Source organism: Panthera uncia (genome assembly GCF_023721935.1).
Source record: "Panthera uncia isolate 11264 chromosome E2 unlocalized genomic scaffold, Puncia_PCG_1.0 HiC_scaffold_19, whole genome shotgun sequence".
NCBI classification, from domain to species: Eukaryota; Metazoa; Chordata; class Mammalia; order Carnivora; family Felidae; genus Panthera; species Panthera uncia.
In genome coordinates, this window is record NW_026057588.1 from 8,123,613 (window position 1) to 8,144,900 (window position 21,288).

At 54.8% G+C, this 21,288-nt stretch overlaps 2 protein-coding genes and 1 pseudogene across 2 annotated transcripts in view; 1 reads left to right on the forward strand and 2 right to left on the reverse strand.

Annotated features, from left to right (window-relative positions):
* RUVBL2 (RuvB like AAA ATPase 2) overlaps nt 1–10,252 on the reverse strand; it is a gene marked incomplete at its 3' end in the record, with an annotated part of 14,450 nt that extends 4,198 nt beyond the window's left edge. The window contains exons 1-7 of the mRNA XM_049621991.1: nt 9,904–10,252; nt 6,260–6,314; nt 4,907–4,962; nt 4,244–4,385; nt 2,673–2,802; nt 2,446–2,512; nt 74–180 (exon numbers count right to left, since the gene is read on the reverse strand). Of these exons, the coding sequence (XP_049477948.1) occupies nt 74–180; nt 2,446–2,512; nt 2,673–2,802; nt 4,244–4,385; nt 4,907–4,962; nt 6,260–6,314; nt 9,904–9,915 (569 nt within the window). The remainder of the gene's footprint in view (nt 1–73; nt 181–2,445; nt 2,513–2,672; nt 2,803–4,243; nt 4,386–4,906; nt 4,963–6,259; nt 6,315–9,903) is intronic.
* A 252-nt stretch (nt 10,253–10,504) lies between these two features.
* The window catches only part of GYS1 (glycogen synthase 1), a 17,303-nt gene continuing 6,519 nt past the window's right edge, over nt 10,505–21,288 (forward strand). Inside the window, exons 1-10 of the mRNA XM_049620806.1 lie at nt 10,505–10,822; nt 12,320–12,501; nt 14,542–14,733; nt 15,635–15,820; nt 16,075–16,219; nt 17,273–17,390; nt 17,710–17,830; nt 18,114–18,220; nt 19,528–19,587; nt 19,676–19,754. Coding sequence (XP_049476763.1) covers nt 10,705–10,822; nt 12,320–12,501; nt 14,542–14,733; nt 15,635–15,820; nt 16,075–16,219; nt 17,273–17,390; nt 17,710–17,830; nt 18,114–18,220; nt 19,528–19,587; nt 19,676–19,754 — 1,308 coding nt within the window. The 5' untranslated portion in view covers nt 10,505–10,704. The remainder of the gene's footprint in view (nt 10,823–12,319; nt 12,502–14,541; nt 14,734–15,634; nt 15,821–16,074; nt 16,220–17,272; nt 17,391–17,709; nt 17,831–18,113; nt 18,221–19,527; nt 19,588–19,675; nt 19,755–21,288) is intronic.
* LOC125916211 (uncharacterized) lies at nt 14,230–14,306 on the reverse strand (annotated as a pseudogene).

Genomic DNA, 21,288 nt, shown 5'->3' on the forward strand with positions numbered 1-21,288 from the left:
AGAGCAGGAGTGAGGACAGGAAAGGGCCCAAGCTCCCCTACCCCGGCCACCCAGCGTAGTCCCCGCTGCTCACCCAGCCTGGACCTTGTCCTTGGTCAGGGACTCGATCATCTTGGTGCCCAGGTCATATATGGTCTCCATCTCCGTGGTCTTAAGGGTCAGCTTCCCTACCTTAGAGCCCTGAGAGGGGGGACATGCCAGGCAAGGAGTTTCAGAGGGGGCCCAATATCTCCCCAACACAGCCTCAAAATGGGCACGACGCAGGGATGCTTCTGGGGGTGGTGGATATAGTCACGGTCATGACCGTGGTGATGGCCTCGTGGGCACACACGTATGCCAAAACTTAACACCCTGCAAACTTTATTATTATTTTTTATTTGCTTTTCACATTTATGTATTTTTGAGAGACAGAGACAGAGCGTGAGCAGGGGAGGGGCAGAGAGAGAGGGAGACACAGAATCCAAAGCAGGTTCCAGGCTCCCAGCTGTCAGCACAGAGGCCGATGCGGGGCTCGAACTCATGCACCGTGAGATCATGACCTGAGCCGAAGTCGGACGCGTAACCAACTGAGCCACCCAGGCGCCCCGTCCTAACACCCTGCAAACTTTCGATGTGTGCAGCTTTTGTAGGTCAATTGCACCTCAGTAAACCGATGACTAAAATCCCAGGAAGCAAACACCCAATAACCTACCTAGAAGATCAAATCCATAAAACCAACACGGACTAGGGGTCCCACGACATGGGGGTCACACTCTCCCATTCTTTGTTTCATATCCAAATAACAGGTGTTTTTTGTTGTTGTTGTTGTTTTGTTTTGTTTTTTTATCGATCACAAACCCAGACAACAGAGCTAAGCTAAACACAGCTAAGGAAACAAAAACACCACACTCCCTCCCCACAAGATAACACAGTCAACATCCTTAAGGCTTTTCCAGCAGATCCACCTGTCTCTTCTTTCCAGTTTGTTCTTTCTGCAGGGACAGGTGGCAGGATAAAAGAGTTGGGATTAAGGAGGGAGATAAAGGTGATTTCGGTTTTATGCCTTTATTTTTATTTTTAAAGATTTATTTATTGGGGCGCCTCAGTGGTTCAGTTGGTTGAGCATCCGACTTTGGCTCAGGTCATGATCTCACGGTTCGTGAGTTCAAGCCCCGTGTCAGGCTCTGTGCTGACAGCTTGGAGCCTGGAGCCTGGAGCCTGCTTCGGATTCTGTGTCTCCCTCTCGTTCTGTTCCTCCCCTGCTCGCACCCTGTCTCTCTCTCTCTCAAAAAAAAAAATAAAGATTAAAAAAAAAATTAAGAAGTGCAAGTCAATGTAATTATACATCTTAAATCTATTTCCGCTGAAAACGATGAGCAAAGAAAAGAGACGGTGTCCACAGTACGAGACACAGAGACAGAAGGTGACTCTGTGTGAGGTCAACAGGCTTGAGGCATGTCTAAGTGTCCTGTCGTTTAGCATGTTTCTAGAAACTGTCACTTAAGCGTGTAAAAGAGAACGACAAACGAGAGAAAACGACAAACTCAAAAACACCGTGCCATGTGAAAGAAGCCAGCCACGAAAAGTCACTTATGCTGCAGGACTCCACTTATAAAAAAAAAAATTTCACTTTTGGTAAAAAAGGAGAGAGAGAGAGAGAGAGAGAGAGAGAGAGAGAGAGAGAGAGTGGGGGAGGGACAGAGAAAATCCCAAGCAGGTCCTGTGCCGTCAGCACAGAGCCCAATGTGGGGCTTTGATCCCACAAACCTTGAGATCGTCTCCCGAGCCGAAATCACGAGTCCGATGCTTCACCAACTGAGCCACCCAGGAGCCCCTTCATGGTGGTTTTAAGGGTATTTGCGACACTTTTACGACAAAAGTGTTAAAATTCTTAGCTTCATAAAAAGGGAGCGACTAAGGGTGACGGGGCACCCGGGGGGCTCAGTTGGCTAAGCGTCCGACTTCGACTCACGTCATGATCTCTTGGTTGGTGGGTTCGAGCCCCCGCGTCAGGCTCTGTGCGGTCAGCTCAGAACCCGCTTCGGATCCTCTGTCGTTCTCTCTCTGGCTCCCCCTCTACCACTTGCACACACACGCTTGTGTGTTCTCTCTCTCTCTCTCTCTCTCTCAAAAAAAAAAAAAAAAAAGGCAGCGAATCACAACTACCAATCACAGCTACGTAAGCTGGATAGGAAAACTTTTTGCTCTAAGCTGTACAGATGCCGCAGAACAGGTTCTTAGGTTGAACCATTAAGGATTCATGGTGAGAAACTTCCAGAGATTCTCTGTCATGACACCACTTGGTTTAACTGCTCACGGTGTCGCTCACAGATGGGATAAACCGTCCACTCAACTGACCCCCTACCGTAGGCACGTAGAGGGGGGTCCAACCCGCAGCTCAAGAACGTTCCATGGATGCTGACCTCAGCCAGGACCGGCCGCCACCCGACCCTTCAGCAGACTCACCGTCCCTGTCGCGGGCCGATCGATCTGGATCTCCACCACCTCGCCTTCGATGATCTCGGTCTCCTCCCTGCGCAGAGAAAGGGCGTGATCAAGAGAGCCCAACGCTCGGGCCCTCAGGAATCGCTAACTCCCATGAGCCCTTGGGCACAGGACAAGCCGAAGAAGGCAGGGGTCATCCGAGGCCGCCGGGAGCTGGCTTCTTCCCCTGCACCGGGTCCCGGGCTTACTTGATGCGAACCCCGATAGACCGCCGGAAGGCCTGCGTCAGCGCCTCTGTCTTGCTCATCTCCAGGGAGAAGATCTCGCTGCCCGCGATGGCTGTGAACGGGGTGTCAGGGCCCAGGGCCTGTGCCATGCCTGGGGAAGAGGTGGCCCGGTTAGGTGGGGGCAGCCTGGCACCAGGTCCCCAAAACCTACTCGGGGTCAACCCAGCTCTTCTCGCTCCTCGGGAAGGAGCGTAGTTGAGGTGGGCTCGGCGCTGGGGGTGGTCAGGGAGACGCAGAGGAAGGCAGTGACGGCTTAGAGCCGTCGCGCTGCCCAGGGGGCCAACCTCCTGACCCTATAATCTGGCCAAGCCCCTCTCCCAATCTCCAGGATCTGTTTAGCCTCCAGGCTCAGGGGTAATGAGCAAGAGTAGAGGCCAAAAGAGGGCTGAAAGGGTAGTTAAGGGTGGGGGCTCGAGCCAGACCCAGGTTCGAGTCCTGGCTCCACCACGAGGCACGGGAACCACCACGAGGACGGGTCTCCTCTCCGGCTGGAGGACAGGGGGGCTGTTCTTACAGCCACTCCAAGCACCGAGCCACGTCTCACAGACAGGAAGTCACTGAACCTTTCTGACCAATGGGAGGCGGGAACCCTTCTTGGTCCCTTTCTCGTGTGCCGCGCTCGGTGCCTGGACAGCCCGTTCCCTATTGTCTGTCCCAGGGACTCCGCGGCATCCTGCAAGTCTTAGCTGTGCTCCTGATTCATCTGGGAAGTCTCCCCTGCTCCCTCCTTAGGGCCAGGAGTCTCTTCTGTCCATCACAGCACACTGTGTCCCCAGAATGGAAACTCCCGAAAAGTCAAGGCTTCGGTCTTACTCATCTAAATGTCCTAGGGGCGCCTGGGTGGCGTAGTCGGTTAAGCGTCCGACTTCAGCCAGGTCACGATCTCGCGGTCCGTGAGTTCGAGCCCTGCGTCAGGCTCTGGGCTGATGGCTCGGAGCCTGGAGCCTGTTTCCGATTCTGTGTCTCCCTCTCTCTCTGCCCCTCCCCCGTTCATGCTCTGTCTCTCTCTGTCTCAAAAATAAATAAACGTTTAAATGTCCTCGGTGTCTGGCCCAGGGCCTGGGCCCCCATTTTATTAAGGAAGCAATGGCCCACATTCAAACACAAGAAATGTTTTAATGTCTCAGCGTGTTGCAGTGGAGACGTGTTGTGACCAGACGATTAAGCTCTAGTCAATAAGACAAAAGCAAAAGTGTGTAGGAGCCCAAAGGCAGCCGCTTAAAGGGAGTGACGTTTAAAGGGAGGGAAGTACACCCTCACTGCAGGTCCCCTTTCTCCTACATGGGAGCATGGGCGCGAAGGCTGGAGCTTAGGCAACCCTCTTGGAATATGAGGTGACCCTGACATGGCAGCAAGTGCCTAAATGGCCTACAGTCAGACTCTTCTATGTGAGAGAACGAACCAGAGAGTTTAAGACCCCGCCATTTTGGGTTGTTGGTTAAATGTGGTTGAACCCAAGCTTGATTTACACAGGAAGGATTATCTTCCTGTGTAAGAGACCAGAAAAGCTCCTGCCCTGAGAGGCCTCTCACCCATGGCGATGGCTGTCTTCCCCGTGCCCGGCTGGCCAGCGATGAGGACCGCCCGCCCGGCGATCTTCCCTTCCCGGATCATCTCCAGCACAACCCCAGCTGCCCGCCGGGCTGCGAGCTGCCCCACCATGCCCTGGGAAGCCTGCAGGGGGCGAGGCGAGAATACACCAGGTTACCTCCTATTGGGCTGCCACCCCATATCCAGCCCCTCCTGCCTAGTGACATGAAAGGGCACGGTGTTAGCTAGGACTTGGGGAAAAGGGAAGAAAGCCTTTTCCGCCCCAATATCTTCAGACAATTCAGACGCTAGGGGCACCTGCGTGGCTCCGTCGGTTAAGCGTCTGACTCTTGGTTTCGGCTCAGGTTATGATCTCACGGTTCTTGAGTTCAAGCCCTGTGCCCGGCTCTGTGTTGACAGCATGGAGCCTGCTTGGGATTCCCTGTCTCCCACTGTCTCTGCCCTCTGCCCCTCCCCCCACAAATAAATAAACAGTAAGATAAAAAAAAATAAAGAAATTTTAAAAAATCTCTACGTGTGGCTGAATTTTATCAGTAAGTAGCCAAAGTTCCGGGAGCTCCTAAGTCACCCCAGGGGCCTAGGTGGCCCTCCCCACCTGAGGCCTCCACGGATCAGCTTTCCCATCCCACTGTCCCCAACCCTACCTGCCGTGGCTCCAAGGCGTCGTCCAGCCCCAGCCCCCGGATGTGGGAGTGCGCGCCTGCGTTGGGGGAAAGAACCAGAAGGCACGGTTACCAGCCGGCTCGTGGTGACGTGTGGCCTGAGGAAAAGGGCTCCTTCCCTCAGCCCTGGTTTCCTCCTTGGTCAAATGGGGGGCCCGAGTCTCTCCCTCACTGGGGAGGATGGCTGGTGGTGGTCACAATTATTTTGTGTTTATAGCCTAATGGCCTCACAGCGTTCTTATTTCGTTCCATGTAACCCTGAGAAACAGTGAGTCCCAGCGATTATCACCCCGGAGTGCTTCTGGGGTTCAGTCACCGCCTCAGGCCCTCAACATGAACTTGAGGGAACCCAGAGACATTACATTCCTTGCCCGAGATCACACGGCCAGTAAGAGGTAAAGACGTGGGATTTCGATGGTGCACACCAGACCCGGGCTGGGAAACTACAGCCTGGAGGCCAGTCACTTGTTTTTGTAAATACAGTTTCACTGGGGGCGCCTGGGTGGCTCAGTCGGTTGAGCGTCCGACTTCAGCTCCAGTCATGATCTCACTGTCCGTGAGTTCGAGCCCCGCATCGGGCTCTGTGCTGACCGCTCAGAGCCTGGAGCCTGTTTCGGATTCTGTGTCTCCCTCTCTCTCTGCCCCTCCCCCCGCCAAAATAAATACACGTTAAAAGAATGAGTACAGCCTCCTCCGTGCAGGTAAAGCACTTTTTGGAGGCTGCACGCCGCGAGCCCCACTGCACCCCAGCTTCGTGCTCCTGCCTTCACAGCTTCCTCGGTGCGTGAGCCAGGACCAGTGGCTTGGCTGCTCTGAGTCTCGGTTTCCTCAGCTAAAAATGGGATAAGGGTCGCCATACACCCTCTCCGGGGATAGCGAGAGAATTCGGCAGGAACTCACGCGTTCGCTGGTTAGCTGCGGAGCGCCCACTCTGCCGAGGCCCCTGCTGGGGACACAGCCAGAAACGAGCCAGAGCTGGTCCCTGCCCTCACGGAACTAATGGCACAGCGTGGGAGGGGTGCACGGGCCGACCCCAGCAAGCGCTCAGCCAGCATCCGCTTTTACGATTTCCTAGCAAAACGTTGGTACGCCCAGGAGCCTGACCGGGCTAGCTGGCAGCTGGTAACCAAGCTGGCAGAAGGGCAGCGTGGGCTCGGGGCCCAGCATGGGCCCCCACGTGCCTTGCTGAGCCCGCTCTGCAACTCGGGATTCTCTGCATCATCAGACAGGGGGACAAGGTGGTAGGCAGGCCACCTCCCTCTCAGGGTTCCTGGGCAGGGCTCTGTTGAAGGCAGGCAGGGTCTAGGTCCCTGTCCGTGACCCACGCTCACTCACCGATACGTTCAATCCTCGTCACGTCTCGGATCTCTGGGACCTTGGTTGTGGCTGTCTGGGAGCGGAGGAAGACACATCAGACGCGCGCTCGCGGTCCCCGTTTTCAGCAGCTCCTCTGTCCCTCCCGCCCACGGCCTGGGAGGAAGTCCTTTTCGTGCCTCTTCCCCGTGGGCAGGCCAAGAGCCCACACACCTGTCACTCTCATCCTTCTCGTTGGCCACCAACTAAATGCTGGTTGACTGACCACAGTACACCGAGTTCCAGAAAGACAAGGACCGTGTCTGTCTCGTTGACACCTCTGTCCCCGGGGCCTCAGCCCGTTGTTGGGTGCCCAGGAATTATGTGGTTAAGAAAGAAGCCCCCCTCCCTCTCCCGCAACCCTGGTAACGGACACGAACGCAGAATAGCAAGCTGGACGTGGCCTGGCCCCCGACTGCCCAGCCCCCTGTGCCACGCTGCCTGGATCTCTGTCACTAGGCCTTTGCACGTGCACATCCCAGAGTCCTTTGCCCGGGCCCGACTAGTTCTGGGGTCTCCGGATGTCCGGACAGAACAAAAGGTCTCCTCTGGGAGCCTGCTATCTCCCTGTGCGATCTCACACATAGGAGGGAGACTGTCAGATCAATGTTCTCGGCTCCAATAGACGGGACTCCCATGAAGGGTACAGCCCACATCTCGCTTGTTCACTTGGGGTGCAGTGTTTGCGGGGTGGGTGAATGATGTGCTGTACGGAAATGCTGAGCTCGTTCAACCAGCAAGTACCAAGTCCTCCGGGATCGCCAGCTCTCCGAAAAGAGGAGCCGGCCACCATCTCCTGTCCTATAGCGGAGAGAGAGGAGTAGATACCTCCCCGGGACAATTCGAGAACGCCCAGAAGATTCACACAAGTGTCCACGGCAGCCTTATCCCCAAGAGCCACATACGCTTTTGTAAAGCTTATTTATTTACTTGGGAAAACCCAAAATGTCCGTCAACAGATGCCTGGATAAACAAAACGTGGTACGTCCACGCTTGGAATAGGATTCAGCCATAAAAAGAAAGTTCTGGGCTGCCTGGGTGGATCGGTCAGTGGAGCGTCTGACTCTTGATGTTGGCCTAGGTCACGATCTCACGGTTCGTGATTTCAAGCCCCACGTCGGGCTCTGTGCTGGCAGCATGGAGCCTGCTTGGGACTCTCTCTCTCTCTCTCTCTCTCTCTCTCTCTCTCTCTCTCTCTCTCTGTGTCCCTCCCCTGCTCTTTCTCTCTCTCTCTCAAAATGAATAAATAATCTTAAAAAAAAAATGAAAACATCATGCTAAGTGAAAGAAGCTAGACACAAAAGCTCACAGACGGTCCAGGATGAGCAAACCCACAGAGGCAGGAAGCACATTAGTGGTGGCCTAGAGGCCTAGAGCCAGAGGGTACGGGAGGGCTGGGGGATCGTGGCCAAGAGGTACAGGGTTTCCTTCTGGGGAGGATGAAAAATGTCCTGAAACTGACGGAGGTGACGATTGCACAACTGTGAACGCACCAGAGACACCGACCTATACGTTTAAAATGGGCAACTTGTTCAGCAGGGGGATGATATTGCAATAAGGCTGTTAAAAAAAAATCTGGGCGGTGGGTCTTAGGCCGTATCATTTGCCGACACTGGAGTGTCTCACAACTTCTTTCCTTTTTTTTTTTTTTTTTTTAAAAACTTTATTTATTTAAGTAATCTCTACACTCAACGTGGGGCTCGAACTCAAGACCCCGAGATCAAGCGTTGCCGCTCTGTTGACTGCGCCAGGCACACGCCCCTCACAATTTCTAATAAGGAAAGGAAGGCCTAGGAAGCCAACCTGTTGATCCAGTGCCTTGGTCACCTGCCTCGAACACCTCTTGCCTCCTACAGGTCTCTCTTCTTCCACCAGGAGAGGAGACTGAGGCATCCAACCTAGTGGAGCCTTCAGTCTCCGGAACCGAGTTTAGACCCCCACACATCTCCACACAGCCCATCAGACCCCACTTGAGGCAATAAATGGACGTGGATCCAGAAATCCCAACCCCCCTCTCTCTTTGTTTTTTTTTTTTTTTTTTTTTTTTAGCATTTTTTCTTCTTCTTCTTCTTCTTATTAATGCTTATTTATTTTTGATAGAAACAGAGCACAAGCCAGGGAGGGGCAGAGAAGAGGGAGACACAGAATCCGAAGCGGGCTCCAGGCTCCGAGCTGTCAGCACAGAGCCCGAGGCGGGGTTCGAACTCACAAGCTGTGAGATCATGACCTGAATTGAAGTCAGACGCTTAACCGACTGAGCCACCCAGGCGCCCCCAGAAATCCCAACCCTTAACGATCCCAACACAAATAGACTTGCGTCCTACAAGGCCTTCCGTTTCACGAGAAGCCTCTCCTACGCTGTGCTGTCCACTGACCCCATGGAAGTAGAGATCATTTAAAAAGCTTTAAGTTTATTCATTTCGAGAGAAACAGAGAGAGTGAGTGGGGGAGGGGCAGAGAAAGAGGGAAGATCCCAAGCAGGCTCCACACTGTCAGCGCCATCAGCAGAGAGCCCAATGAAGGGCTTGAACTCAAACTCACCAATCGTGAGATCATGACCTGAGCAGAGACCAAGAGTCTGACGCTTAACGGACTGAGCCACCCGGCGCCCTAAGCAGAGGTCATTTTAAAACTCAGCACCCACCATCCCTTTCAAACTTCCAACGGTTCATCCATGTTCCTGGGAACTGGGTCTCAGGAGTGTGGCCATTATCTTTCCTCTTCTTCCCTACCCACCCCCTTTTTGCCATGGCAGCAGCCACAGACTCAAGCCCTGCCCCATCCCTCCGGGTCGCTATGGGAACCCAAGTAGCTGGAAACCCAGTTCAACCCCCAAGCTAAGGCCACATCCCTTCTTCTTCCAGATGTTTCTTGGGCGAGTACTTGGTGCCTGGGCCAGTGCCGCTGGCCTCTCCTTTACAGAGCTCACATGCACTCATTCATTCAAACATTCAAGTGATAACTTACTGAGCATCCACACGGAGTATGAGGTGCTGCAACAGGAAAATGGCCAAAACAATTCCATGACGAGATCCCACACCTCTGGAACCCCATCCCCACGGACACCCTCCAGGTTCTCAACACTCTTGTGGCTCAAGGCTAAGCAACTTCACGCTCTCAAGCACACAGGACAGGTCCCCACCTGGGCTTTCTCCTATAGTCAGGTGCCATTTATACAACCCTCATTAGACTTCAGGGCAAAAGACTGGAGAACTGGCTGCTGATTGCACTCAGAAGATGGGAAGCTGGAGTTCCCATAACACGATGCAGTCAGATCTGATCACTGAGCCCTTGAATATCCACTTGAATCCAGGATAATAGGAGTCCAGTCCCCAGCCCCTCCTCCCTCAGCCTCAGGAGTCCGGGCCCCCAGCACCTTTTCCCCTCAGATCCAGGGGTCCGGGCACCCAACCTTCTCCTCCCTTAGATCCAGGAGTCCAGTCTCCAGCCCCCTCCTCCCTTAGACTCAGAAGTCCGGGCCCCCAGCACCTTCCTCCCTCAGATCTAGGGGTCCGGACCCCCAGGCCCCTCCTCCCTTAGACCCAAGGATCCAGGTCCTCAGTCCCCTTCCCGCTCCGACTCGGGAGTGCGGGTTTTCCCCTCCGCTCTCCGCACGCCGCACTTACCACGGTTGCCATGATGCTCACCAACCGCCAATATCCTAGCGGAAACGGAAACGCGCTAGAAACGCGGCGTTCTGGTCCCTCTAGACGGCTAGGTCCTCCAAAGATCTCGGCGTTCCTTCATAAATATGCAAACTCTCCTTGTGTGGGCGTGGCGTCACTTTTCAGGACCCGCTCTTCCGCCGAGGCTGAGCTGGTAGAAGGGTGCCCGGAACTCCTGGGTCGGTTCCCAACGCCTCCTGACCCCTCCCTTTACCCAGGCCTCCTTGCCGAGGTTGATTGCAAAATTCTTAAGACTTCTTTGGGCAACCACACGTCCCCCACGCTCCCTTTCCTCCTTATTCCACCCTCTCCTCTCTCTGGTAACGCTGGAGCCTCAAGTTTAGGATTGACAGAGCTGAGGGCCAATCCGCTAGCGCAGCGACAAGCCGCGCCCCCTGAGGCTCTCATTGACCGCTGGGGGGGCGGAGCAGAGCAAACCCTACCTTGTCCACCAATGAGGAGACGCGGGCGCTCCCTCCCCCGGGCACGGACCAATGGCTCTGGCCGGGGGGCGGGCCCCGCCGCCTGGCGGCCGCAAGATTTCACTGCAGGGGCCCCGCCGGCCTCAGTGACGCTGCGGCCGCCTCCAGCCTACGGCCCAGAGCTCTGGGGCGGGGGTGCGGTCGTGCAATAGGAAGCCGAGGGCGTTGCAAGCTTCCCGTCGGGCACCAGCTACCTGGCCCCGCGCCCTGCCCTTTGCATTCCCCAGACACCTCGGGAGCCCCCACCTGTGGACCCTGGAGCCCCCTTCACGCGTCGGCCATGCCTCTAAGCCGCACTTTGTCCATGTCCTCACTGCCAGGACTGGAGGATTGGGAGGATGAATTCGACCTGGAGAATACAGTGCTCTTCGAGGTGGCCTGGGAGGTGGCCAACAAGGGTGAGCACGCCAGGCGATGGGTCCTGGACCAGGAGGGCAGTCGGGGATGGGGCGCGAAACTCTCGAGTCCTAGAGGACGGAGTTACTTGGCATGATACTCTTGGATTCTGGGCAAGGAACCTATGACTCCTGTGTCCTTGGGGAGGGCCGGGGTAAGTCTCCTGTACCCTGGCGGGGTGGGGATGGGTCGCCTGACTGTGAAGATGAAAGGAAGCTGGAAGTCCAATTGCTGGGTCCTAGGGAAGAGGGGGCCAAAATGAATGATTCCTAGGTCCCGGAGGGAGGCTTCCCAGAGACCAGAGACCTGGGTCCTGAACCGGGAAGGAGATGGGGGGTTAGCACTTTCTAGTGCAAAACTAGGGAAGTGGCTGGGTTTCAGACCTGTGGCCCTGGGGGAAGAGTCTGGGGATATAAACTCTGGATCTGGGAGAGAGCCAACAGGGAGATAGGATGCATGAGTCGTGGTGGCAGAATTTGGGGGCTGGCCACTTGCGAGTAAAGATGGGAAGGGCTGCAGACTCTAATTCTTAGATCTTAGGGTGGGAGAGAGTTGGTCTGAATGCCTAGACTCTGAAGGAGCCGAAGGTGTGAGCTCTGTTTCTAGGAGTACAGAAGCCTGCGGCCTCAGACACATGCGTACTGGAATGAGGGAAGGCTGGGAAGTCCTAAGTTGGTCAGGGGCTGGGCCCTAGGATGGGAGTGGCTGGGGACCTAGATTTCTGCGTCCCAGGCCCTGAAGGTCCTGAAGTTCTGGGTTTGGAAAACCAGCTGGGGTTTTGCTTTGCTGAGTCTTGGGAGAGAATGGGGCTGAGTCTCACCCCATGGCAAGCAGCCCTCGAACTGGGAGCCATGTATCCCCAGGGCCCAGGCTCCAGTAGGTAAGGAGGCTGAGAGCCCAGACTTCTGGGTCTGGAGTGGAGTTATGGGCAGAGCGGGGCCCTGCACGTGTGTTCTCAGTTGGGGAGAGGAAACTGGGGGACAGGTCAGCAGAGTCCCTGGGGGCAAGGAATGACAATTCAGGCTTCTCTTGGGCAGCTGTGGGAAGCTGAATCGGGCCATGGAGAGAGATTCTCCCCTACCGTGACCTAGAGCCTGACTGAGATTATAAACCCAGCTCCCAGAAGCTGGGAACTCAGGGACCTGAGTCCTGCTGATCCTTGCCAGCTTCTGTCATCCTTGGGACCCCGGCCCCTAATTCCCTCAGACCCAGGAGCCCGAGTCCCTAGCCCTTTCATGTCTCAGACTCCGAAGTTTAGCCTGAGCCCCTTTCTCCCCCTGAGTCCCAACCCCAGCCCCATTCTCCCTTAGATCCAGGAGTACTGCCCTTGAACTCCTATCCCATCATCTCTCTGACTCAGAAGGGTGGGCTCTCAGCCCCCTCCTCCTTCTAAGCCAGAGGTGTGGGGCCCCAGTACCTCCCATGGCCCCCTACCCTGCCCCAGGTCCCAGACCCGTGGACCTCGGCTGGGGCCTGCCCTCACGCACTTGGGCCCACAGTGGGCGGCATCTACACGGTGCTACAGACGAAGGCGAAAGTGACAGGGGATGAATGGGGTGACAACTACTACCTGGTGGGACCGTACACGGAGCAGGGCGTGAGGACCCAGGTGGAACTGCTCGAGCCCCCAACCCCAGCCCTGAAGAGGACGTTGGACTCCATGAACAGCAAGGGCTGCAAGGTGGGTCATGGCCTGGCCGAGGGGAGGGGAGGTGGGTGCCCAGAGTCAGGGTGGGAGCGGCAGCTGGAGAAGGGACAGCGGGGAGAGGGTGGGTAGCCCCACGGGGAGAGGGAGGCATGGACAGAAACATGGGATGAGCCAGAACTTTCCCAGATAGACACAGAGGAGGTAAGATTGACAGACAGACAGACGCAGGACCCCATGAAGTGGGTGGGTGAACCCCAAGCTGAAGACATTGGTGAACGGACGGACCGACAGCAGGTGCATAAGACAGACTGAGAGATGGCTCCCAGAGGCCAAGATCCTCAGACCCACAGAGAGAAAAAGAGCCAGGCGGAAAGACAGACAGCCAGGTGGAACCCGGGGGGAGATGGGCTTGGGGTGAGGCAGGAGTGCCAGAGTGGGGGTTCTGGAGCCTGGAGTTCAAAATCACCTTCTCCACTTCCTGCCTGTGTGACCTTGGCTAATAAACCTACTAATAGCATCTACCTTGTTCGTTTTGGGGGAAAGGATTGTTAGTTAATAAAGTCCTCAGCCTGGTTCCTGGCCTCAATTAGTACTGTGTATGAGCTCTTGTGACCACGGCCATCGTCATCATCGTTATCATAAACAGCCGAGCCGGCAGTGAGGTGGACAGGCCGACCAAGGGAGAGAGATGGATGGAGAGAGATTGAATGTTCCAAAAGGTGGCGATAGCCACAGGGGTAACAGCAATAGAGAGAGAGGCAGCCTGACGTTTCCAGGAGAAGGAACTAGAAGGGAGAGGAAGATAGAGTACCGATGGAGAGAAGAGAGACAGGGGGCAGAGTTTCAGAGGAGCAGACCGAGAACTTAAAGACAGGAAGGGAGAGTCCCAGAGCCCCGGCTGAGGACTGACGGATGAGCACTGAGAGGCGGCTGCCTCCGGCGGAAAAGGCCATGATGTAGCAGGGTGAAAGGACAGACAGGTCTGGGAGGAAGAAGTACAGTGGTTCCTTCATTCATTCACAGCCTCTAGTCTGGGGTGGGGTCTGGAGTCCAGAGAGGCCGGGGACCACGTCCCTAAGGAACCCTAGGACAGCCCAGCCCTCCCCCATGGCAGCTGCTCCCCACGTGCTGGGGGCCTAAGAATAGCGCCTCCCCCCCCCCCCCCCAGCAAAAGGGCAGACGACAGCTGGGAGGGGGAGGGGTATCAGAGTCAGGCTCCCCAGGCTGGGCAAAGCCAGGTCCGGGAGGCCCAGGACTGCTTGCCGCCCGCACAGGGCTGTGGCAGCCGGCCCAGAACCTAGGCCATCATCTCAGGAGGAAAGCAGCCGCCCGGAGAAATGTGGCAGCAAGGTTTAGAAACATGGCAGTGGGGGAGACAGCAGCTGGTGTTAGAAAGGTAGCTGCAGAGTCCAAAGATGGGCCTAAGGGTAGAGGGAGGAGACAGCAGGTGACAAATTTATAGTGAAAGCGTCGGAAGCAAGGCAGCGGGCGTGGAAGAAGGTGGCAGCGAGAACAGTAAAAGAAGCATCCAGTGGGAGGAATTAGCAGCAGAAGGAAGAAATAACGGGAGAAGGCAACGGGCGGGTTCGCAAGACGGAAGTGGCAGGAGACACAGAGACAAGGCAGCACGTTGGAGAAATGCTAAGGGTGGAAAAGCAAGGCAGTGAGGGGGCACAGAGACAGGACCGTGTGACATTCATGGTTATAGGTAAGAGAAAGGAGGCAGTGTGGGTCGGGAACCAGGGTAGCGGTTATAGAAAGGAAGCAAGGTTTTCAATTAGCAGTAATCGCTCCTCTAATAAACCTCATTGGCTACGATACCGCCACTGCGCAAAGCTGGAAAGGAAGCGAGGCACAGGGAAAATGTAACAGCGATGGACAAAGAGTGTGGTGGGAATAACTAGCAGCACGTAGAGAAATAAGGCCGCGGGGGAGAAATTAGCAGCAGGTACCGAAACAGGGTGGAAGAACTGAGGCTTTAAGCCCCGACTGCTGCCTGCGGGTGGGCGGGCCACCGAGGCTGAGCCCAGGGAGGTGTGGCCAAAAGCCTGAGTCTTCCTGTGGGCCCCCCAGGTGTATTTCGGACGCTGGCTGATCGAGGGGGGCCCCCTGGTGGTGCTCCTGGACGTGGGGGCCTCAGCCTGGGCCCTGGAGCGCTGGAAGGGGGAGCTCTGGGACACCTGCAACATCGGGGTGCCTTGGTACGACCGTGAGGCCAACGACGCCGTCCTTTTTGGCTTCCTCACCACCTGGTTCCTGGGTGAGGTAGGCCCCATTGCTGGTCGCCATGTCACTCCTGACCCGGGCCCCAACCTACGATGGCCATTAGTCCCTGCCAGAGGGGGCGGGGTAGGAAGGGGTGGCCGGCTGGGGGCCTTGGGGTGGCTGGCTTCTCCCAAGGCATTCTGGGATTGTAGGTCCTTTTCCAAGCCCTAGCTCTGACCTTTGGGAACACAGACACCCAGGGGCCCAGAGGCTCAAACTCCCAACCCCAGCTTCATTCATTCTAATTTTCTCAGTATAGAAATTTTGAAGTGTTAGCTTTGGGGGGTGCTGGCCGGGCTAGAGGGCTTGCACCAGGACATTCTGGGAGTTGTAGTTCTGTAGTCTGATAGTGGCTGGACTTAGCTCTCAGAGGGGGCCCTGGACGGTTGGGGGTCTCCAGCCTATATGAGAACCAGGGATCCTGGTTCTGACCCCCTTTTAGGTTTTAAAAGGCTGAAGAAACTTCACGTCTCCTGCCCCAGGGAAACCAGTTTACGAATGGGCCGGTCCTAGGGCATTCTGGGAGTTGTAGTCCTTTAGTCAGTATTGGATACAGCTCCACTCTTGATTGAGACAAAAGACTCTCCAGGAACTGCGTCCAGGACTTGGGGACACTACAACTTCAGACCATCCACTTCAGCCCTGCTGGCACTTAGAAGGTGGGGCCAACCTCTCCACCGCCCCCGGCTCCCATCAGCCTTGAAGGATGGGGTCAGCTGGCCTGGCGTCCCAGAGATTTACAGTTCCTTGTTCTAGGGGAATTGCAGCGGGCTACTATCCACTCTGTGCAAGAATGACGATAGATTTACCTCTCCCCTGCTTCCCTGTCCACCTTGGGGATTGTTGGTTGTCTGCACAACACACATGGAGACACAGTGGCCCTCTTCCTGTTGCCCCATAGTTCCTGGCCCAGAACGAGGAGAAGCCACACGTGGTTGCACACTTCCACGAGTGGTTGGCGGGCATTGGCCTCTGCCTGTGCCGGGCCCGGCGGCTGCCCGTGGCCACAATCTTCACCACCCACGCCACACTGCTGGGACGCTACCTGTGTGCCGGTGCCGTAGACTTCTATAACAACCTGGAGAATGTGAGCCGGGAACGTGTGGCAGACGGGGGGCCGTGAGTGGTTCGGGACAGCCCAAAGCTGTCCGGGAAGCCCAGGGGCGGGGGGATCAAGCTTCCTCTTCTCCCGTGACCTAGGGGTCCAAGTCCTCCACCCCCTCCTCCCTCAGACAAAGGAGTTCAGCTTCCAACCCCAACCACCTCCGGGACCCCGGAGTCCGGCCCGCCAAAGTCTTCTCCCCAGTTCTTCTAACCTGACTGCCCTCCCTTCCCACCCAGTTCAATGTGGACAAGGAAGCAGGGGAGAGGCAAATCTATCACCGCTACTGCATGGAGCGGGCAGCGGCCCACTGCGCTCACATCTTTACTACTGTGTCCCAGATTACTGCCATCGAGGCTCAGCACCTGCTCAAGAGGAAACCAGGTAGGGAATAGGCTGGGGTCCCTAGACACGAATGAGGCAGTCTGTGCTAAGGCCGATACTTAGCTGGGTTTTTTTTTTAACTGTAGAGAGCAAAGAACTACACCCCCCAGCCGGCCCTAAGTTGATGACCTGAATAGGGAGCTGCCTGGTTATACGCCCTAGAGGCTAATGGGCGGTGTAGTTCCTTTGACATTCATTTCAAAATGGTAAAGTTACCTTATCGGCTAATGTAGTTATTGGTCTTCTGAGAGGGAATGGAGTTTCACTGGGTTTTGATTTTGAGAAGAGTGGTGTTGGAATCCGCTATTCTTTTTTTTTTTTTTTTAAGTTTACTTATTTATTTTGAGAGAGAAAGAGAGTGAGAGAGCATGAACAGGGGGAGGGACAGAGAGAGAGAATCCCAAGCAGAGCCCGACGCAGGGCTCGATCCCATGAACTGTGAGATCATGACATGAGCCCAAACCAAGTTGGATGCTCAACCGACTGAGCCACCCAGGCACCCCTGGAATCAGTTATTCTTTTCGGGTTATAGCGCCCATTCTCAATGGGTGTATTGTGAGAACTACAATTCCCAGGAGGCCTTTGGCTAGCCAGCTCCTTCTACTCCTGGAGCTGATGGTGGTTATAATTTTTCATTGATGTATTTTAATTTCAAGGAGGATAGGAAATGATTGGGACCCTAAAAGAGGCTTGAAGGTTGAGGGTGTATTCTGGGAGAAGCAGGATGGGGATGTTTAAATCATCCCCAGTGTAGGGTGGGATAGGGGAAACAAAATAACTACAACTCCCAGAAGCCCCAAGGTAGTTCATTTCCCGGTGTGGTTAGCCATTTGCAGGGGCTGCTGGGAGTTGTGGTCGAGCTTGTGAACGTAAGCAAGTGACTTTGGGCAAGAAGGCGTCTGAGTGGCAGGGCAGCGGGGCCACCAAGGGAGCTTCTAAAACCAAAAGAATGTGAAAGGAAAGGAGTCTTTCCTTTGTTTATTCATTCAACCACACTGACGGGTATGAATAAATGAAGATATGAAACATGGACCTTCTCCCCACAAATCCCAGATATCGTGACCCCCAATGGACTGAATGTGAAGAAGTTCTCTGCCATGCATGAGTTCCAGAACCTCCATGCTCAGAGCAAGGCTCGAATCCAGGAGTTTGTGCGGGGCCATTTTTATGGGTACGTGGACCAGATACCTAGGTCTTGGGAGAGGAAGGGGTTGGGAACCCAACTCATGAGTGTAAGAGATGGGATAGCTGGGGGCTCAGCCTCTTCCATTCCTGAGCGCCAGAACAATGGTGGATTATTCAAGTATTGATCCCCATCTAGGGAGAAAAGAACTTCAACCCCCAGGAGCTCCCATGATGCCTCTGTACTGCCTAAGATGCTGTTTGCCCCTGTAGCTTCTGGGGTTTGTAGTTTCAAGGCCAGGGCTAGCGGGTCCCCACCCTTGGCTTCACCAAGGTGGCTTCACCACCATGCCTTATGGCTTTTTTAGGCACCTGGACTTCAACTTGGACAAGACCTTGTATTTCTTTATCGCCGGCCGCTACGAGTTCTCTAACAAGGGGGCCGATGTCTTCCTAGAGGCCTTGGCCCGGCTCAACTATCTACTCAGAGTAAGGCCTGGGCTTTGAGAAGACAAAAAGAGGAAAAGGAAATCAGCACATAACTGGGGAGGGTGGGGGCGGGAAGTAGGGAAACCCGTGTGTGAAGGGAAAGTGTAGAGACCCAGAAAGAAGACCAGAGTCCCAGTGGGGATGATAACTCTAATTCTCCTTGACGGGAAGGAGCATGGCAGGGCCACAGTGGTCTTGATGGGTGGAAAAGGGTAGGTGGCTTCAGCCTTCTCTCGGGTGATCCTGACCCCTCCCCCCACCCCACGCCTTTTCCTCTGCCCAGGTGAACGGCAGTGAGCAGACAGTGGTCGCCTTCTTCATCATGCCGGCTCGGACCAATAATTTCAACGTGGAAACGCTCAAAGGCCAAGCTGTGCGCAAGCAGCTTTGGTCAGCAGCCCTCGGCCCAGGATCCCTGCCATTCCCACTCCCAGCCATGTGCTTTGGGAGGCTCAGTTTTGTTATCTGGAACATGAGCAGTTTGCCTCCCAAAAACTCGTAGTGAAGTCACTTGCTTAAGACGCCTCTAGCTCAGGGGCAGTAAGGAGTCGCACACAGGACAAGTGTGACCGTACAACCAGGGCCCTGACATCAAACTGGCGAGGTCCCACTTGGGCCACTGACCCTTGGTGGCTTTGTGATAATTTCCTCATCTGCGAGAGCCATTCATTAGCCATCAGATAGTCACTGAGCACCTACCGTGGACCAGGCGCTGTTCCAGGCCCTGGGGACGCAGCTGTAAATGAGGACGATAAAATCCCTGCCCTCACCGAGCTCACATTCTAGAGAGTTCTATAGAAAGTGCTCTGGGGTGCCTGGTTGGCTCAGTTGGTAGAGCATGTGGCTCTTGGTCTTGGGGTTGTAAGTTCGAGCCCCGTGTTCGGTGTAGAGATGACCACTTAAAAATAGACTCTTTCAAACAACAACAACAACAACAACAACAAGAAAGTGCTCTGGCAAGAAAATAAAGCGGGACTGGAATGCGAGACAGGACATGGAATGGTCAGGACAGGCCACACTGAGAAAGTTGCCATCGGGTAGAGACCAGTAGAAGAAATGAGGGAGGGAGCCCTGTGTGTATCTGGGGAATAGCATTTCAGGCAGAGGAACACAGATGCAAAGGCCCTGAGGTATGTCTGAGAAACCACAGGGAGACCAGTGTGGCTGGAGCAGGGCGCTTAAGGGAGATGGGGTAGAAAATGAGGCCAGAGCTATGAGAAGATTAGGATTAGAGGAATGTCATTGAGGCTGCAGGGTGTCACTAGTTGCTAGCTTCACTTGGGCACATAAACTTTCCTCTCTCGGAACATCGTTTTCCCTTTTTATAACATGGGGCTTAGCATGGCCACCACCAGGACTAGTGCACGTCCTAATAATAGCTGACATTTCTGGAAGGTTTGCCGTGTGCCAGGCACTGTGCGTTGTTGGTCGTGACTTCATCAAGTTTTCCCTGCAGACCTCTGAGGTTGGTTCTATTTTTATCCCCGTCTGAGAGATGAGTCACCAAAGTCAGAGAGGGAAGGCCACCTGTCCCCCGCCACACAGCTGATGAGGGGCACAGGGGATTCGAGCCTGTTTCCCAGGTCCCCGTCCTCCAGCTCCAAATCCCCAGGGCCTCTCCGCTCAGACCTCGGTGTAGCAGCTGACAATAAATGGCAGGTGGCATATATGTGATGCTGTGTCTCTGCCCCTTCTAGGGATACGGCCAACACCGTGAAAGAGAAGTTCGGAAGGAAGCTTTACGAGTCCTTGCTGGTGTGAGTGTGCCACCCCCAGCCCCGCATCCTCCTGGGCCCTGACTCCACTGATCACCCATTCCCAGATGCATACCCTGTCACCTTGCAGGGGGAGCCTCCCGGACATGAACAAGATGCTGGACAAGGAGGACTTCACTATGATGAAGAGAGCTATCTTTGCCACGCAGGTATGGTCTGGGTCCCCGAACAGAGACATGGCGATGCCCAGCACCCGCCCCGGGGGGCAGCTTGCCGTGTTAGCTCTGACCCCAGAGATTGCTGGGGGCTCCGCATTACCGGCACCCTTATCAGGGAATCAATTGATTTTTTTTAAGGCTTATTTATTTTTGAGGGAGGGAGAGAGAGAGAGAGAGAGAGAGAGAGAGAGCGGGGGAGGGGGAGGGGCAGAGAGAGAGAGGGAGACAGAATCCGAAGCAGGCTCCAGGCTCTGAGCTGTCAGCCCAGAGCCCGACTACACTGGGCTCGAACCCACCAGCTGTAAGATGGTGACCTGAGCTGAAGTTGGATGCTTAACGGACTGAGCCCCCCCCCCTCCCGGGCGCCCCCCAGTGGCTCATTCTGGTACAGGGGCTGCTAGGAGTTGTACTTTTTTTTTTTAATTTGTAATTTCGTTGAGCCACCGGGGTCAAAGATGAAAGAGAACTTTAGGAAGTCAACAAAGCCCACAGAAGGAGAATTACAAGTCCCCGCTGTCCCTGGGACTTGCTGCTGACTAGTTTCAAACTCATTAGAGCCAGAAGGTTTTAGCTAAAACACTAGCCGTTACCTGAAGAGCATTGAAAACGCTCAGCAACCGCTGTTTTTCTTATCCCACAGGCTGTGTGTCTTAGTCCCCAAACATTCCTGGGAGTTGTAGCTTCTTTAGAGTCCGGAGGTTAATGGAATTCGGTGGATGGGAAACCTTAGAAGAATGTGGCAGTAACAAAATGAGGACTACAAGTCCCAGCAGCCCCTGCTTCAGTCATGCTTCCCTTGCCCCAGAGGCTCCTGGGAGGGAGAGTTCTTTGATTCTCTGGAGTCAGGAATCTTTGGTACCTGTGGTCAGGGTGGGTGAGCCACTTCCCGGCGAATGGAAACCTAGGTACCCACGCTGCACAAATGAGGTGTGATGTGCTTTGGGCCAAACTACAATTTCCTTTTTTCTTTTTTTAAGTTTATGTATTTATTTTGAGAGCGAGTGTAGGGGAGGGGCAGAGAGAGAGGGAGAGAGAGGATTCCCAAGCAGGAAGCGCGGGGCCTGACATGGGGCTCGAACCCAGAAGCCGTGAGATCATGATAAAGAGCCAAAATAAAGAGATGCTTAACTGACTGAGCCACGCTGTGACCCCAGATTACAATTTCTAATAGTCCCTAAGGCAGTCCGCCTCACTGAGGATGTGTATGCATTGCCACGGGGCTGCTGGGAGTTGTAGTTTCTTGAGCCCCTGGAGCTGACTGAAGGCGAGTAGAACTTTTAAGGAGATGGAAGAGTTACAAATAACTACATATCCCAGCAGCCCGTGGGATTTCCTCGCCCTCGCCCCTCCAGTCACTCTTGGGAATTGTGGTTTCTCTGGGCCTTGGGTGGGAGCGGAAGTGGAGGGAATTACAGGATGGAGAGTAAAGGGAACTTGGAAAGAAGGCAAGACAGGGTTTTCATAAGAAAACTACAACTTTCTCTGTCTCTCTCTGTCCCAAAAATAAATAAAAAACGTTGAAAAA